The sequence below is a fragment of the Stegostoma tigrinum genome, chromosome 45 (assembly GCF_030684315.1).
Source record: "Stegostoma tigrinum isolate sSteTig4 chromosome 45, sSteTig4.hap1, whole genome shotgun sequence".
NCBI classification, from domain to species: domain Eukaryota; kingdom Metazoa; phylum Chordata; class Chondrichthyes; order Orectolobiformes; family Stegostomatidae; genus Stegostoma; species Stegostoma tigrinum.
Window position 1 is genome coordinate 7,122,578 of NC_081398.1, and position 16,998 is coordinate 7,139,575.

General features: G+C 49.2%; 1 protein-coding gene across 3 annotated transcripts; it reads left to right on the plus strand.

Moving 5' to 3' along the window:
* Positions 1 to 632: 632 nt before the first annotated feature.
* On the plus strand, positions 633 to 16,624 carry LOC125448757 (histidine N-acetyltransferase). Of its 3 annotated transcripts, none has more exons than XM_048524269.2 (4): positions 633 to 742; positions 6,511 to 6,721; positions 9,868 to 10,092; positions 15,783 to 16,624. In XM_048524269.2, exons 2-4 carry the CDS (start codon positions 6,545 to 6,547, stop codon positions 16,335 to 16,337), a joined length of 957 nt encoding a protein of 318 aa, XP_048380226.2. In that variant the 5' UTR covers positions 633 to 742; positions 6,511 to 6,544; the 3' UTR covers positions 16,338 to 16,624. The 3 variants fall into 3 exon arrangements, with proteins under 3 accessions (XP_048380226.2, XP_048380227.2, XP_059498559.1); XM_048524270.2 differs by having other exon boundaries at positions 15,801 to 16,624; XM_059642576.1 differs by having other exon boundaries at positions 673 to 742; positions 6,494 to 6,721.
* Positions 16,625 to 16,998: the final 374 nt, after the last annotated feature.

Genomic DNA, 16,998 nt, shown 5'->3' on the forward strand with positions numbered 1-16,998 from the left:
GGAACTACACCACAGTTTCCCATCCCCCTTCTGAGCTAGTTTAAATCCACCCAAATAGCACTAGCAAATTTCCCACCCAGGATATTAGTGCCCCTCTGGTTCAAGTGGAGACTGTCCTGTTTATAGAGGTCCCAACTTCCCCAGAATGAGCCCCAATTATCCATATACCTGAAGCCCTCCCTCCTGCACCATCCCTGCAGCCACGTGTTCAGCTGAAATCTCTCCCTGTTCTTTGCCTCGCTATCATGTGGCACGTTTAACAACCAGAGATAACCACTCTATTTGTTCCTGCTCTCAGCTTCCACCCTAGCTCCCCGAAATCCTGCCTGACATCCCTATCCCTCTTTCTACCTATGTCGTTGGTGCCTACGTTGACCATGACTTGGGGCTGGTCACCCTCTCCCTTCAGGACCCCAAAGACACGATCCGAGACATCACGGACCCTGGCACCTGGGAGGCAACACACCAACCGTGAGTCTCTTTCATTCCCAGCAAACCTTCTATCTGTCCCTCTAACTATTGAGTGCCCAATGGCTAACACTCAGTTTTCATCAGTTTACTTCCACCTATCCCTTCAGCTGAGAGTGCAAAGTGGGAATTACAGCCAAAGCACTTATCAATGCACTTTGGAACATGGGATAGGGCCAAGTGCAGACAGGAAGCACATTAAGTGTTAGACAGAAAAAAGCTTTCATAAAACAAGCCTCGCTCAGGCTCCGGCATTCCATATTTTCATCCACAGGTAAAGTTACTGCTGGGGACCCAGCTTGGAATTGTTTCCAGCGTGGGAAAACAGATCAGTGAGGAAAATCAGAGGGGGAGGGGCACTCTGAGGAAGCAGCTTCCTCCAGACTTTCATCGGGAGCAGAGGGAGAGAGAGAGACAGACAGACAGCCAGTCAGACAGAGTGAGAAAAAGAAAGGGAGAGAGAGAGGGATAAAGAGAGGGGGGAGGGACAGAAAGAGACAGAGAGGGACGGAGAGAGAGTGGGACACAGAGAGGGAGGGACAGAGGAACAGAGAGCGCAGCAGAGGCAGAGAGATAGGGACAGAGGCAGAGAGAGGGGCAGGGGAGGGACGGGGGGGGGGACAGAGAGAGAGGGACAGAGAGAGAGAGGAACAGGGAGAGAGACATGAGAGAAGGGAGGGAGAGTGGGACAGAGAGTGAGACAGAGAGAGTGAGAGAGACAGAGACAGAGGGAGAGAGGCAGGGCAGAGGGAGAAGGGGGCAGGGAAAGAAGGAGAGAGGGAGCAGAGAAAGAAGAAGAGAGGAACAGAGACAGACAGGAAGACACAGAGACACAGAGGGAGAGACAGAGGGAGGGAGAGAGATAGAAACAGATAGGCATTGAGAGAGACAGACACAAAGAGACAGGCTGAGAGAGAGAGAGAAAGAAAGACACAGAGAGACACAACAAGACAAAGAGAGAGGGAGAAGTGGAGGGGAGAGAGGGAGAGGAAGACAGGTGGATAGAGAAATTGTGGGGGAGAGAGACAGACATAGTCGGAGGCAGATGGAGAGACAGAAAGAGAGCGAGAGAGAAAGAGGTGGAGATGGGAGAGAGAGAAAGGGAGAGGAAGACAAGGAGAAGGGGATTGAGAAAAAGACAGGGTGGAAGAGAGAGAAAGAGAGACAGATAGAGAGACAGAAACAGATGGACAGAGACAGAGAGGGAGAAGGAAAGACAGGAAGAAGAGAGACAGAGGGAGAGGAGTGAGAGAAAGACAGAGAGAAAGAGAGGAAGGAACAGAGGGAGGGAGGGGGACAGGGAGAGAGGGGGTACAGGGAGACAAGGAGACTCAGAAGAGGGGTGAGAGAGATAGACACAAAGAAACAGACAGAGAGAAAGAAAGACACAGAGAGAGACACAAGAGAAAGAGAGAGAGAGAAAGATAGGGGAGAGGGAGAAGTGGAGGTAAGGGAGAGGGAGAAGAAGATAGAGAGGTGCGTATAGAAATGGGGAGAGAGAGACAGACACAGTCCGGGAGGTGGTGGAGAGAGAGAGAGAGAGACACACACACAGAGACAGAGAGAGAAAAACAGACTGAGAGAAGGGGACAGAGAAAAAGAGAGAGAGATTGACAGACAGGGAGAGAGACAGACAGAGACAGAAAGAGGTGGGAGGGATGAAGAGAGAGTGAGAGGGAGAGGAAGACAGGGAGAAGGGGAGTGAGAAAAAGACAGGTTGGGAGAGAGAGGCAAACAGAGAACCAGAAACAGACAGAAAGAGTGACAAAGAGAGCGAGAAAGAAAGACAGGGAGAAGAGAGGCAAGCAAGAGGAAGACAGAGGGAGGGGAGTGAGAGAAAGACACAGAAAGAGAGGGGAGGGAAGAGAGAAAGAGAGGGAGGGACAGAGACATTGAGAGCGAGGAGCAGAAATAGGAAGAGAAAGACAGGGAGAGAGAGAAGGAGGGGAGAGAGTGTGAGCAAGAGAGAGCGGGACGGAGTGGAAGAGATAGGGAGGGAAAGGGGGGACAGGGAGGGAGGTGTAGAGAGAGCAAGAAGGGGAGAGACAGCATGAGGAAGAGGGCGGTGGGGGAAGAGAGAAAGGGGGGTGGGGGAGTTAGAGCATCAGGGAGGGAGAGAGAGGGGGCAGAGGGGGAAGAGAGAGAGCGACACAGATGGAGAGAGACAGAGAAGGGGGAGAGACAGAGAAGGGGAGGGACAGACAGGGTAAGAGAAAGAGAGACAGAAGGGGAGGGACAGAGAGAGGGGGAGACGGGGGAGTAGAGAAGGAGGAGAGGGGAAGAGAGAGGGGGGATGGGGAGAGAAAGAGAGGGGGAAGGGGAGACAAAGAGATTGGGGGAGGGGGAGGGGGCAGAGAGAGAGAGAGAGAGAGAGAGAGAGAGAGAGTAAGGGTGGAAGGGAGAGAGATGGAGTGGGGGAGGGGGTTTGAGGGAGGGGAAGGGGGAGAGAGAGCAGGATGGGGAGGGGGAGAGAGAGAGGGATGGAGGAGGGAAAGAGAGAGACAGAGGAGGGGAAGGGAGAGAGAAAGAGAGGGGGCGGGGTGAAGGGGGAGACAAGGAGGGGAAGAGAGAGAGAGAGAGAGAGAGACGGAGGGAGGGGGAGAGAGACAGGGGGAAGCGGGGACAGAGGGAGGGGGAGAGAGAGGGGAGGGCGGAAGGGGGAGAAAGGGAGGGGGTAAGGGCGGAGTGAGGGAGGAGGAGAGATGGAGGGAGAGGGGAGAGAGAGGGAGGGGAGGAAGGGGGAGAGAGGGAGAGAGAGAGAGGGAGAGGGCAATGGGGAAAGAGAAAGTTGGGGAAGGGGAGGGAGAGAGAGAGGGAGCGGGAAAAGGGGGGGGAGAGAGAGAGATGGAGACGGGGGAGGGAGAGAGATGGAGGGAGTGGGAGAGAGGGAGGGGGAAGGGGTGAGAGAGGGAGGGGGCAAGTGAGGAGAGGGGGAGGGGAGAAGGGGAGAGAGGGAGGGGGAAGTGGGGAGAGGGGGAGGGAGCGAGAGAGAGGGAGGGAGAACGGGAGGGGGAGGGAGAAAGGGGGGGAGTGAGAGAGAGTGGGGGAGAGAGGCGGAGGGGGAGGGGGAGGCTGGAGGGGGAGGGGGAGTGCGGAGAGAGAGGGAGTGGGGAGGGGGAGCAAGAGGGAGGGGGAGGCAGGGGAGAGAGAGGCGGGATGGAGGGAGAGAGAGAAGGATGGGGGAGTTGGGGAGAGAGAGAGGGATTGGGGGGAGAGAGAGAGGGATTGGGGGGAGAGAGAGAGAGAGAGAGAGAGGAGACGGTGAGGGACCAAGAAGGGGGAGAAGGAGAGAGAGAGTGGGGCAGAGAAAGAGGGGGGGAGAAGGAGAGAGGGGGTGAATGGTGGAGAGAGAGAGGGCGTGAAGGGGGAAGAGAGGGGGCGAGGGGAAGAGAGGGATGGGAAGAGGTGGGAGAGGGGAGTGAAGGGATGGAGAGAGAGAGGGAGGGGAAGGAAGAGGGAGGGGGAGGGAGACAGAGGGAGGGGGAGAGAAGGATGGGGAGAGAGAGAGGGAGGGGCAGGGTGGAGGGGGAGAGAGAGAGAGGGGAGACGGTGAGGGACAGAGAAGCGGGGAGAAGGAGACAGTGGGGCAGAGAAAGAGAGGGGGGGGAGAAGGAGAGGGAGAGGGGGGAAGGGGGGAGAGAGGGAGGGGAAGAGGTGGGGGAGGGGAGTGAGAGGGATGGGGAGAGAGAAAGGAAGGGGAAGGAAGAGGGAGGGGGAGGAAGAAAGCGAGAGAGAGGGAGGGGGAAGGGGAAGGGAGACAGAGGGAAGGGGAACGGGGAGTGGGGGGGCAGGGGAGAGATACAGAGGGAGTGGGAGAGACAGAGAGGGAGGAGGGTGGGGGAGGAAGAGGGAGAGAGAGGCAGGGAGGGGGAGGGGGTAAGAGAGAAAGAGAGTGAGGTGGGGAGGAGGAGAGAGAGACAGACAGACAGACAGACAGACAGAGACAGAGGCACAGAAAGAGAGAGAGAGAGGAAGGTGGGGGAGAGAGGGAGTAGGGGAGGGGGTGCCAGAGGGGGTGGGGGAGAGAGAGAGTGACAGAGGGATGGACGAGGGGGAGAGAAGGAGGGAGGGGTGAGAGGGATGAGGGAGGGGAGAGAGGGGGGATGGGGGAAGGGGAGAGAGAGGGACACATGGAGAGAGATAGAATGAGATGGCGGGGAGAGGGGGAGAGAGAGGGAGAGGGGGAGTGAGAGAAAGGCGGGGAATGAGAGAAAGACGGAAAGAGATGGACAGAGACAAAGAGACAGACAGAGAGAGGGACAGGGGTAGAACACAGAGGGAGGCTAGAGAGAGAGGCTGAGAGAGAAAGAGAGCATGAGGGACAGAGAGAGGGAGAAAGAGGAAGAGACAGAGAGGGAGAGACAGTGAGAGAGATGGAGAGAGAGAGAGACAGGGTCAGATAGACAGAGAGAGAGAGAGTGGAACGGAGTGAAAGCAAGAGAGAGGAAAAGACAGAAATAGGGAGACAAGGAGAGGGAGGGAGATAGGCAGACATACAAGAGAAATGTGGGGGGGGGGAGAGAGGGAAAGACAGCGAGATAGAGACAAACAGAGGGACAAAGAGAGAAAGCAAAAAAGAGGAAAGGAGTGAGAGGGACAGAAAAACAGACAAACAGAGGGGTGACAGAGAAAGGGGGAGGGAGAGACAGACAGAGACAGAAAGATGGAGAGACAGAGAGGGTGAGGGGGAGAGAGGTGGAGACAGAAGCACAGGAAGAGAGAGAGGGGAGGGGAAGCGAGAGGTGAGTTTTGTGGAGAAAGCAGTATAATGAGGGCTGGGGGGGTGGGCCCGAATCTGGGGAGATGATTCAGTGAATCAATGCCCAATGCCTTCCAGATCGCTGGAAAATTACAACATTCATGGCTAACGGAGGGGAGAAACACACTTCCCTCTTGACCTTTTATTGTGTCAACCCTCCTTTGTCCCTCACTCTTTTAAAATTTTAGACCGCTTCCCAAACTTGTTATTTTAAAGTGGTTAGTTTCTGAGTCCATGGGTCTTGGAGGGGCTGTTGGTAACATGCCAATTACATCACGAGGCTGGATCCCTGTTTTAGGCCCAGATTTTGCGGCTCGAGGCCTACTCCACTTAGGAGTCTTTCAGTCGCCAGTGGCAAGTAAATCCTTATGTTGAAGGGTAAAACCATGATTAAAATGATTCAGTTGTAGGTTGAGGCTAAGGGGCAACCTTCGTCTCCAGGCAGCACCTCAATGATTTGCCTTCCCTGGTCAGTGAAGTGCCTATGGACTGGGGGTCATGTGTGATAGGCCTCAGGCTTCCAGGCCTGAGGAGCCCCAGGCGTGGGAAGAATCTGAGAAGACTAGGACCTGAGGACACAGCCTCAAAGTGAAAGGATGACCCTTTAGAACTGAGATGAGGGAAGAATTTCTTCAGCCAGAGGGTGGGGAATCTGTGGAACTCATTGTTGCAGAGGGCTGTAGAGGCCAATTCATTGAGGGTCATTATGACAGATCTACATATGTTCTTGACTAGTAAGGGGGGTCAAAGGTTACAGGGAGAAGGCAAGAGAGTAGGGCTGAGAAACATATCAGCGACGATCGATTGGTGAACGGACTTGATGGGGTGAATGGCCCAATTCTGTTCCTATATCTATCCTCAATAAGCCTCAAAATGACTGCTCATAGGTTGAGGGAGTTGTAAAAGGGTTGTCCCTTCAATCGAAGGCTGTGCCCTTGTGTCCTGGTCTTCCCCAATTCTTCCCATACCCCAGGCCCCCTAAGCCGTCAAAATGGCTGCTCATAGATCAAAGTAAGGGCCTACATCTCAAATTCTGCCTCCTACTCCAGATGCTTGGGGTTTCTCACAAACTCTCAATCCTAACCCCACTCCCTCTCCGGGCTGGTCCTTTAGGTTTGAGCCCCTTACCTGTCTGTAGAGCGATATGGCCCCCTGGGGTTGGCGAGTTGAATTTACCCTGGGTTGCCTTCAGATTGAGGTTCATGGGTAAAAGACAATGTCCAACCATTCCACCCTCCTCCAACTCGATCAATATGACCTGTGCAGTCCTGTCCCTTCTACAGGTTACATCAAGCACGGTCTTATCGAGGGTCCGAAATGGCAGTTGAGGGCCACACGCTGGAGTTCTGCCTCGCTGAGGAGGCCGATTTTGAGGAAGTGATGTCCATCTCTGGAGACGTCTACGGGGGCATCGATTACCTGCCTGCCCGTTACCACGCCTGGATCCAGGATTCAGTTCGAAGGGTGATCCTGGCTAAAAAGAAAGGGCAAATAGTGAGTGTGAATTCTACCCCATCAAACTAATTGACCAGGCTCACGTTCACCCCATTGAACCAGTGCTTTCCAAACTCAGTCCAGTGTGGGGTCTATTAGCTAATTTCTCAGGCACTATGTGGCCAACTAAACCTTTGCTAATGCTTCAAAAATCATTTCTGACCGTCCTCTAACTTTTCATCCTCAACCTTCTTCCACCGCCCCTTTTGAGCTGCCTTCCCAAATAGCCTACTTTAACCCCCCCACCCTCCATTGCCACACCCCAATCTCCAAATCCCTTCTTAATTCACCATTGGCCCCTCTCCTATCCTCCAAACCCCTCCTTCACATTCCATTAGCCCGTCCAATTCCTCTTCCCTCAACTTCCTTGCCCCTCCTTGAACCTCAATTTCCTCCTCCCTCAACTCCATTACACCCACCCTCAGTGCCCATCTGCATTCCCAGGTGCCCTACTGTGGGTCAAACCAAGACGCTAAGCTAGCAATACCCCACATCCCCCCATCCCACCCCCATCTGGCCCACTCAAGTTGGCGTACATGATTCCAAGGATCAGGCTTTCAAAGGGGTCGTCCCACTTTCTCAGTGCCCCCCTCCCACCCCGGCACTCATTTCCATGGTCCCACCATTGGGTTCACGGCAAGCTCTGGAATTTCCTCAATTATCCTCAGTGCATGGTGTTGTCATTGGGCTACGAATTCAAGGTGCTGTTCCCAGGGCCATGGTATTCCCAATTAGGAATTAATCTAATCCAGTTAATGACGGTAATTGGGAGGCTGTAGATGTGGCAGTCATTCTGGAAGGTGGCCAATCTGCCCAGTTTGATGATGGACTGCATTTTCTGGGTGGCAAGACGGTCTCCTAATTAACTTCCTTTTGGAAATTCTTTCTGCCATTTCTTCATGAGAGTTAAAGTAACCGATACTTTTTAATTCATTCATTGGACGTAGATGTCTCTGGCTAGGCCCAGCATTTATTGTCCATTTCTAATTGCCCAGAGGGCAGTCAGGAGTCAACCACATTTAAGGAGCAGCACAGTGGCTCAGTGGTTAGCACTGTTGCCTCACAGTGCCAGGGACATGGGTTAAATTCCAGCTCATGTGACTGCCTGTATAGAATTTTCACATTCTCCCCATGTCTACATGGGTTTCCTCCAGGAGCTCCAGTTTCCTCCCAAAGTCCAAAGATGTACAGGTTAGATGTATTGGCCATGCTGAATTGCCCCTTAGTGCCCAGGGATGTGCAGGCTATATGGATTAGCCGTGGAAATGCAGGTTTTCAGGCATAGGGTGGGTCTGGATGGGAGGATCTTCAGATGGGTTGGTTTGGATTTATTGGGCCAAATGGCCTGCTTCCACACTGTCGGGATTCTATTTTTTAAATTAATTCACCGGATGAGGTTGACACCGGCTACTCCAGCACTTATTGCATATCCCAGAGGATGGTTAAAAATCGATGATATTGCTGTGGGTCTGGAGCCACATGTAGGCCAGACCCAGTAACGACATCAGATTTCCTTGCCTAAAGGACATTAGTTAACCAAATGACGTTTTCCAACAATCCACAATGGATTTATGATCATCGTTAGGCTCTTAATTCAAGATTTTCTGAGACTTAAATTTCACCATCTTGGAGTCAAACCCAGGTCCCCAGAACACTGAGTCTCTGGATAGATGCCACTATGCCATTGTCTTGCCGCTTGTATGTAGTTCCTCAGGCATGTTAAATTATATCTTTCTATGAAAGAAGAACTACCAGCTCCTGACTCTTAATAGAAGTCCACTGTCCACCAGCGATGACTGAACAGCTGATTAGACGGACATAGGGAGGAGAATTGATGGTCAATCAACTCATCCGTCATACTATAGCAATGATAACCATTGTCATTTGTTGTTAAAAACCCACCTGGTTCTCTAATGTCCCTCCTTACCTGGCCTCCACATGACTGCAGGCCCTGCGGTTTTACTCTTAAGCGCCCTCTGAAAATGCCAGGTGACGTTCAAGGGGGCAGGTGACAAATGCTGGGCCCAGTCCAGCAATGCCCACATCCTTTCCCCCACAAAGGAAGTATTCTCTCTGCCTCTCACCCTCTTCTTTTAAGCCGTTCTGTAAAATCTTTGACCAAGGTTTCGTTCCAAATGTCTCCTTTAGCAGCCCGGGCTCAACCCTTGGGCTGATTTTGCCTATCATTCACAGAATGAGGGTGTCGCTGGCTCGGTCCAGCATTTGTCCCATCCCTAATTGCCCAGAGGGCAGTCAAGGCTCCAGTCACATTGGTGGGTGTTGATAGTCACATGCAGGCCAGACCAGGTAAGGATGGCAGATTTCCTACCCTAAAGAATATTCGTGAACCAGATGGTTTTGTCCTAAAATTCAATCATGCCTATCATTAGAATCTTAATTCCAGATTTTTTTTCAATTTCAAACTCCATCATCCAACACTACAGGATTTGAACTCAAGGCTACTCATATTCTGCTTGGGAACCCTGCAGCCCAATGGTGTCAATGTGGACTTCACAAGCTTCAAAATCTCCCCTTCCCCCACCGCATCCCAAAACCAGCCCAGTTCGTCCCCTCCCCCCACTGCATCCCAAAACCAGCCCAGCTCGTCCCCTCCTCCCACTGCATCCCAAAACCAGCCCAGCTCGTCCCCTCCCCCCACTGCATCCCAAAACCAGCCCAGCTCATCCCCACCTCCCTAACCTGTTCTTCCTCTCACCCATCCCCTCCTCCCACCTCAAGCCGCACCTCTATTTCCTGCCTACTAACCTCATCCAACCCCCTTGACCTGTCCGTCCACCCCGGAATGACCTATCCCCTCCCCACCTCCCCACCTATGCTCTCATCTCCACCTATCTTCTCCTCTATCCATCTTCGGTCCGCCTCCCCCTCTCTCCCTATTTATTCCAGAACCCTCTCCCTATCCCCGTCTCTGATGAAGGGTCTAAGCCCGAAATGTCAGCTTTTGTGCTTCTGAGATGCTGTTTGGCCTGCTGTGTTCATCCAGCTCCACACTTTGTTACCAGAGCACTACCTGGGTCTCTGGATTAGCAGACCAGCCTCCCCCCTTACCTGAGCACCTTGGGGGGGGAGGAGCTGCTTCCATTTTATTGACCATCGGGTGCCTTGCACACCTTTGTTGTTGGCAGGTTGCCCTTGTTTCAGTGAACATTGTGGACGACGGGCACACGGCGGTGGTGGAAGGGTTGAGGGTGGCACCGCTGGAGAGAGGCAAAGGAATCGCTGGGCTCATCCAGGGCTACAGTCTCAATCTGGTCAAGGACCAGTTCCCAGAGGTCAAAGTGCGACGCTACGTTAGATCCGGCCAGCTGGCACCCGAGATTCTTACCAAGTTCCGACTGATATGTAAACAGGTAAAGTCACACATGTGGCACCAGACCGTTGCTACGGTCTTGACCGTCGAGGGCAGTGACGGGGTGGGAGCGTGTCAACTGGGCCAACAGGTCCTGCCAAGAATTATCCCGCAGGATAAAAACATCTCAGTACACCTTATGACTCAAACCCTCCATTCCCAGCAACAACCTGGGAAAGTTTTCGAGGAGACTCGTAGCTGGAGGTGCACTGATGCAGGGTGACGAAACGTTTGTAACCAAACCCGCTGGCTCAGCGAGCATGTCTACAACAACATCCTGGTAAATCCCTTTTGCACCCTCTCCAGCTTAATTATATCCTCCCTATAACTGGGCAACTAGGACTGCACAGAGTACTCCAGAAGAAGCCTCACCTACATCTCGTACAAGGTCAATACGACGTCTCAACTCCTATAGTCAAAAGTCTGAACAATAGAGGCAAGCTTATTAAACACCTTCTGAATCACCCTGTCTACATGTGTCACAAACTTCAAAGAATTATGTACCTGAACCCCAGGACACTCAGTTCTACAGCACAAATCAAGGCCCTACTTTTAATCATATAAATCCTGCCATTGATTATTTTACTAAAATACAACATCTCACATTCATCAAAATTAAATTCCATCTGCCACTCCTCAGCCCATTGACCCAGTTGATCAAGATGTCTTTGTAATCTTAGATTACCTTCTCCACAATCCACTAAACCACCAATTGTGGTATCATTCGCAAACTTACTAACCATGCCTTTTTATTGTCATCTAAATCATTTGTAAAAATGACAAATTAAAGTGGATCAGCGCTGATCCCAATGGAACCCTGCCTTGTGATCAGATCTCCAGTCTGAAAAGCAACTTTCCACCACTGAAGGTGTAACTAGCTGGATTGCTGTTACAAGAAGGGCCAGTAGGGAAATGAGAGGCTGAATAGACTCCTTCTGTGCTCCAAATATTCCATGATGATTTCCCATAGAGCTGGACTTATCTCAAGTCAACAACACAGACCTAAGCCATTCAGCCCATCTAGTGCATTGTTTATATTTACATTGGGATGGGGCATCTCTGGATGGGGCCAGCATTCGTTGCCCACCCTAACTGCCTTCGAACTGAGTGGCCATTTCTGAGGGTGATTGAGTCAAGGCTGTTACTGTGGGCCTGGAGTCACATGTACATCAGACTGGGCAAGGGCTAGCAGATGTTCTTCTCTAAATGCTGTTACCGAACTCAGTGGGGTTTCACAACAATGGATGGTAGATTTTGATGGATCCCCACCTACAAGTTTTGCCCAGTTGGATTATAGTTCGGATCTCTGGCTTACTGATCCAGTGACATTGCCACAATACCACCGTCTCCCCAGCATTTATGTTTGACACAGTCTCCTCCCATCAACTAAGGTAGAGATCTGCCCTGTCCTGATTAAATGATGGAGCAGGTCTGAGGAGCTGAATAGCCTACTCCTAGTGGCATAGAGTCATACAGTACAGAAACAGACTCTTGGGCTCAACTCCTCTATGATGATCAGGTCCTCACCGTATCCATGTCCCTCGTGATTTTATTAACCTCTATGAGGTTACCCTGCAACCTCTTATGCAACAGGGAAAATAGTCCCAAGCCTATTCAGCCTTTCCTCATAACTCAAACCTTCCAAGCCCAAAAACAACCTTGTAATCTTTTTCTGCACAATTTCCAGTTTAATGTACGCATTATTGTAAAAGTGGCCTCACCAATGTCTTGTACGGCCATATAATGACATCCAAACTCCTCTACTCAAAGCTCTGACTGATAAAGGTAAGCATGCCAAACACCTTCACTACCCTGGCTACCTTCAAGGAACTATGTACCTCTACCTCCAGGTCTCTCTGTTCAATAACATTCCCCAGGGCCCTACTATTAATTGTATAAAGTCCTGCCCTGATTGCCTTATGAAAATGCAATCTCTCACATTTATTTAAATTAAACTCCATCTACCAGTCCTTGGCCTATTGGCCTAGCTTATCAAGATTTCATTGTACTCTTGGGTAACTTTCTTCACTGTCCACCACACCACCAATTTTGATGTCATAGTCAAACTTACTAACCTTGCCTCCTACGTTCTCATCCAAACCGCAGGTTAGCTCAGAGTACAACAGGATCTTGATTAGATGGGCCAATGGGCTGAAGAGTCGCAGATGAGGTTTAGATAAATGTGAGGTGCTGCAGTTTGGAAAGCAAGTCAGGGCAGGACCTATACATGTCATGGTAATGTCCTGGGGGATGTTGCTGTACAAAGAGACCTTGCAGTGCAGGTTCCTAGTTCCTTGAAAATGAGGTTGCAGGTAAATAGGATAGTGAAGAGGGTGTTTGGTATGCTTATCCATATTGGTCAGTGCATTGAGTAAAGGAGCTGGGAGGTCATGTTGTGCTGTATAGAACATTGGTTAGGCATGCAATTCTGGTCAACTGTCCTGTAGGAAGGATGTTATGAAAATAGAAAGAGTTCAGAAAAGATTTACGAGAATGTTGCCAGGGTTGAAGGGTTTGTGCTATAGGGAGAGGCTGAATAGGCTGCGGCTATTTTGCCTGGAGCATCAGAGGCTGAGGGGTGAACTTATAGAGGTTTATAACATCATGAGGGGCATGGACAGGGTAAATAGGTGAAGTAATTTACCAGGCATGGGGGAGTCCAAAACTAAAGTGTATAGGTCGAAGGTGAGAGGGGAAAAATAAAAAAGGGTCCTAAGAGTCAATATTTTCACACAGAGGTGGTGCATATATGGAATGAGCCATCAGAGGAAATGCTGGAGGATAGTACAATAAAAACATTCAAAAGGCATCTGGATGGGTACATGAATAGGAAGGGTTTAGATGGATATGGGCCAAATGCTGGCAAATGGGACCAGATTTATTTAGGATATCTGATTGAACATGGATAAGTCAGACCAAAGCATCAGTTTCCATGCGGTTTATCTCTATGACTCTGTACAAATAACAAAAAGCAGTGGTCACAGCATCAATTCTTGCAGCACATCGCTGGTCACAGGCATCTAGCCTGAACAACAACCCTCTACTACCACCTTCTGAATCCTACCATCAAGTCAATTTTGTATCCAACTGGCTAGCCGACTCTGGATCACATGTGATGTAACCTTACTAACTAGTCTACCATGAGGAACCTTGATGAAGGTCTCACTAAAGTCCATGTAGACAACATCTACCATTCCGCCTTTATCTATCTTCTTGGTCACCTCTTCAAAAAACTCAACTCATGGTAGACCATAAGTTTTGTTTTTTTCTAGTTTTGGTTACCACGGTGATCTGTCACTCAACATCACCACAATTGTTCTTTTAATCAAGCAGCCCAGCTTCCTTCACCAAAGTGTAAATAAAACTATACACATATTTAAGACTATTTAGAAAGATCTTAGCATTAACAGCAAATAAACCATTCAACTCTTTTCCCAGCAGTATCCTTTACAGCTACCCAATCTCAGTAAAGTACCTGTCCTGCGTGAACATAAAACAAAGAACGACGGATGCTGGAGACCTGAAACAAAAACAGAAATTGCTGGAGAAACTCAACAGGGACTGGCAGCATCTGTGGGAAGAAAGCAGAGTTGATGTTTTGAGTCCAGAGACACATCAGCAAAATATTACTTTTCCTGTCTTGGCTGCTTCTTGGCTGAAATAGTGTTGCAATTTCACACCCAGCATTCCTGATTTTTATACAAGAGAAGGAAAGCATGAAAGCAGTTAGATATAAGAAATTTATTCAAGATAGTCTAAATTACCATCTCCTTGACACTCGATATTACCTGCTATTCAAGCGACAAGTGCTAGTTGCAGTAATGATCCACCAAGTAAATTGCACTGCCTTTGTGAATTTTGGATTTTAGATTTTTTAATTCAAAGAATAATAGGATTGAGTTTTAATGACTATTTCAGAAGCCACTACAGATACATGTGACCAGTATGCTTTAGTTTTGGAATTGAACAGTTCAGTTGGCTGGATGGTTGGTTTGCAATGCAGAACAATGCCAGCTGTGTGTGTTCCATTCCTTCATTGGCTAAGGTTATCACAAAGGTACCACTTTCACAACCTTTCCCCTTTGCCTGATGTTACAGACCCAAGCTAACCCCCTGAAAACATATCAAGGAGACAGCCTAGGCTCTACCGTGTACTTTTATTTAAAGGCAAGTGTTCCACATGTGATTCAATTCAAAAAAACTGTTCTAATATAACAGCATCCCACAAACACACCCTTGGCAAAGGCAAATTCAGTAAAACAGATCTTTTTCACTTGCTATCTCCCTCCTAGTCCAGGAGAAAGGAGCACTGAAAGACACAGTCTAGCAGCAGAGAGAGGTAACTCAAGATTTTTGCAGTAGCAGAAGCAGACCGGCATCTATCACCTTCAACTACAAAAACCTTAACTGAAAGCCAAACTAAGACCTTTGGTTCTGCATGAGCCCGACTCCAACCACTCATGGACTTTTTGTCAAATTTAAAATAAAAAAAACCGCTCAGCGTGCTCAAAGCTGTTTATGCACTGTTTCTGAAGCAGATATTCTGGCACCACTGTGGCCACATCTCTCTGCAACTTCTGAACTTCAGGTTAAACCACCATCAATCATCTTTCTCCATCTCTCTGATGAGACAGCAGCCCTATGATCCAACAGGACTATGGCGACATTACCAACCTCACTTTTCATTACGTGGGGATAATGGGGAATTTCGTGTTCCACAAAGCTAGGTCACATATTACAATGGGGGATAGATTTTAGAGCATTTCTGATCTAATGGACCAGACCAGACCCCTTCAAAATATATTAAGAAGATAGCCCAGACCCTAGCATTTTCTTATTTTAAAGATAAATATAAAGTTCTGTGTTCAGGTTGCAATTCGACTGGTCAAATGACTTGGTGTTAAGCAAAACACAACTTAGTCAAACACTATAGTCAAACTACAAGCAAAGTAAGAAGAAGAGATAACAAGGTGTAGAGCTGGATGAACACAGCAGGCCAAGCAGCATCATAGGAGCAGGAAAGCTGACATTTCGGGCCTACAACCTTCTTCAGAAAAAAATTTCTGTAGCAGGGTCTAGGCCCAAAACGTCAGCTTTCCTGCTCCTATGAAGCTGCTTGGCCTGCTGTGTTCATCCAGCTCTACACCTCGTTATCTCAGATTCTCCAGCATCTGCAGTTCCCACTATCTCCAAAGTAAGAAGAACTTGGAATTAATTAACTCTATTGGAAAACATAACAATAGTTACAGTAACTGTTAATAATTAACTGTTCAATTATAGTCAGAATCCATAAATCCACACCTTGGCAAAAAAGGGCAAATTCAAAAAACTGATTTTATCTCACGTTCAATCCAGCAGTCCGGGAAGAGAGCACTCAGTTTTGACATTATTCAAGAAAGACGAAAATAGCTTCCACTCTCTCAAACCCCCAGCAGCAACTGCTGAGAGCTTAGCCTAAAATCCCTAGTTCTGTGAGTGAGAGATCAACCACACCCACTCAGCCTGTTTCCATTGTTCCAGTTTAATTAGAAAATATATCCAAGGCTTCGGACATTGCTTATCTTCTCATAAACTGCTTTGTGCCTGTGCCTCAAACTCTATCTCTCTGTCTCAAAGCAGTCAGAACAAAACACACCTCTTAAAGCCACAGTATCAACACACTGAGAATATTCATCAATGTTTTCATCCCAGGAAATTCTTTCTGTGCAGTTCAAGGCCGAAGATATCCGTCCAAAGCTGGAAGCTGCCTTCACCTGGCTGAAGGAGAGTGGGAAGCAATGGGAAGATCCCGTCCTGCTTGGGGCCTCGGAGGCCAAGCGGCTGTTCCTGAGCCAAAGGGTGGTGGACGAGGTGCTGCCTGGGAAGGCCATTATTCAAGACTGGGTTCCGTACAAGCCACTGGAGAGCAATCTAGAGAAGTTAGTGAGTCAAGACTTCATCTGGATGGCCGATGACAAAGAAGAGCCCACAGTCCTCAGCCTGGGCACTGCTCCCTACAGGGTACCCTTGGGGACTGGCTACCACCGGCTGAATATTGATATATTTGGGAAGCAATTCCCCAGGGCCAGAAACCAGTTCCTCGCTCAGCTCCAGCAAAGAGTCAGCACCTTAGAGGGCCCAATTTACTGCCTCTTGTATTTTGAGCCATCCATATGGCAGGACATGCTTTCCTTCTGCCAGACTACCTTAGAACTCCACAAGGATAGAGACTTTGGGGGGCAAAACTTGCTGGAGGCAGATATGTAGACCTGTAAGGGAAAGAGCCCTCTCCCCTGCCAGTCCCTTCCTGCTTCTGGGCTCAGTAGTTCATCCAATATCTCTCTTTCTCTAAAGCTATCACCTCAGATTGTAAAGTGTTGTAGATTCAAGTCTGCATTCCAGGCTTTGAAAGCCAACCAGTCCCAATGTCTGGGTGGTGTGGAATTGTCCAGTGCTTGAATGCACGGGTCTGATCACTGATGTATGCCCACTGTACTTGATTGCTTGAGCTTGGATGCTGGCACAGAGCCAAGCAAACAGATAACAATTTCAAAACACTCTTATAAATAAACCTGTTGCTTGCTCTGAAACTTGTGTCACCCCAGCATTTCACTGAAGAACTGTGAACAACAGAGCGGGATGTTAAGCTGAGAATGCCGCTTAGGCCTAATTAGTATTATGTTAGGTCAGTGTTAGAAAAGTATTATTGATGCTTGAAAAAGAATGCAGGAGAGGCCAGATAAACAGTCAAAGGCGCCCTTCAGCCCCATCCATTCACCAACCACAACCATCAGAACCAGTCAAATCGGCTGAACAGCCAACCCATTGTTAATTGTGGGATCTTGCTGTGCTTTATCATCCCAGCTGCCTATACTATACTGGATAATTGGCAGCTTACCACATTACAAAACCATTTCGCATATTCCAA

Excerpts from the sequence above, each read along its gene's own strand:
- LOC125448757 (XM_048524269.2), top strand. The coding sequence starts at position 6,545 with ATGGCAGTTGAGGGCCACACGCTGGAGTTCTGCCTCGCTGAGGAGGCC. Across the intron at positions 6,722-9,867 it reads CTAAAAAGAAAGGGCAAATA|GTTGCCCTTGTTTCAGTGAA; the intron begins GTGAGTGTGAAT and ends TGTTGTTGGCAG. Across the intron at positions 10,093-15,782 it reads TCCGACTGATATGTAAACAG|GAAATTCTTTCTGTGCAGTT; the intron begins GTAAAGTCACAC and ends TTTTCATCCCAG.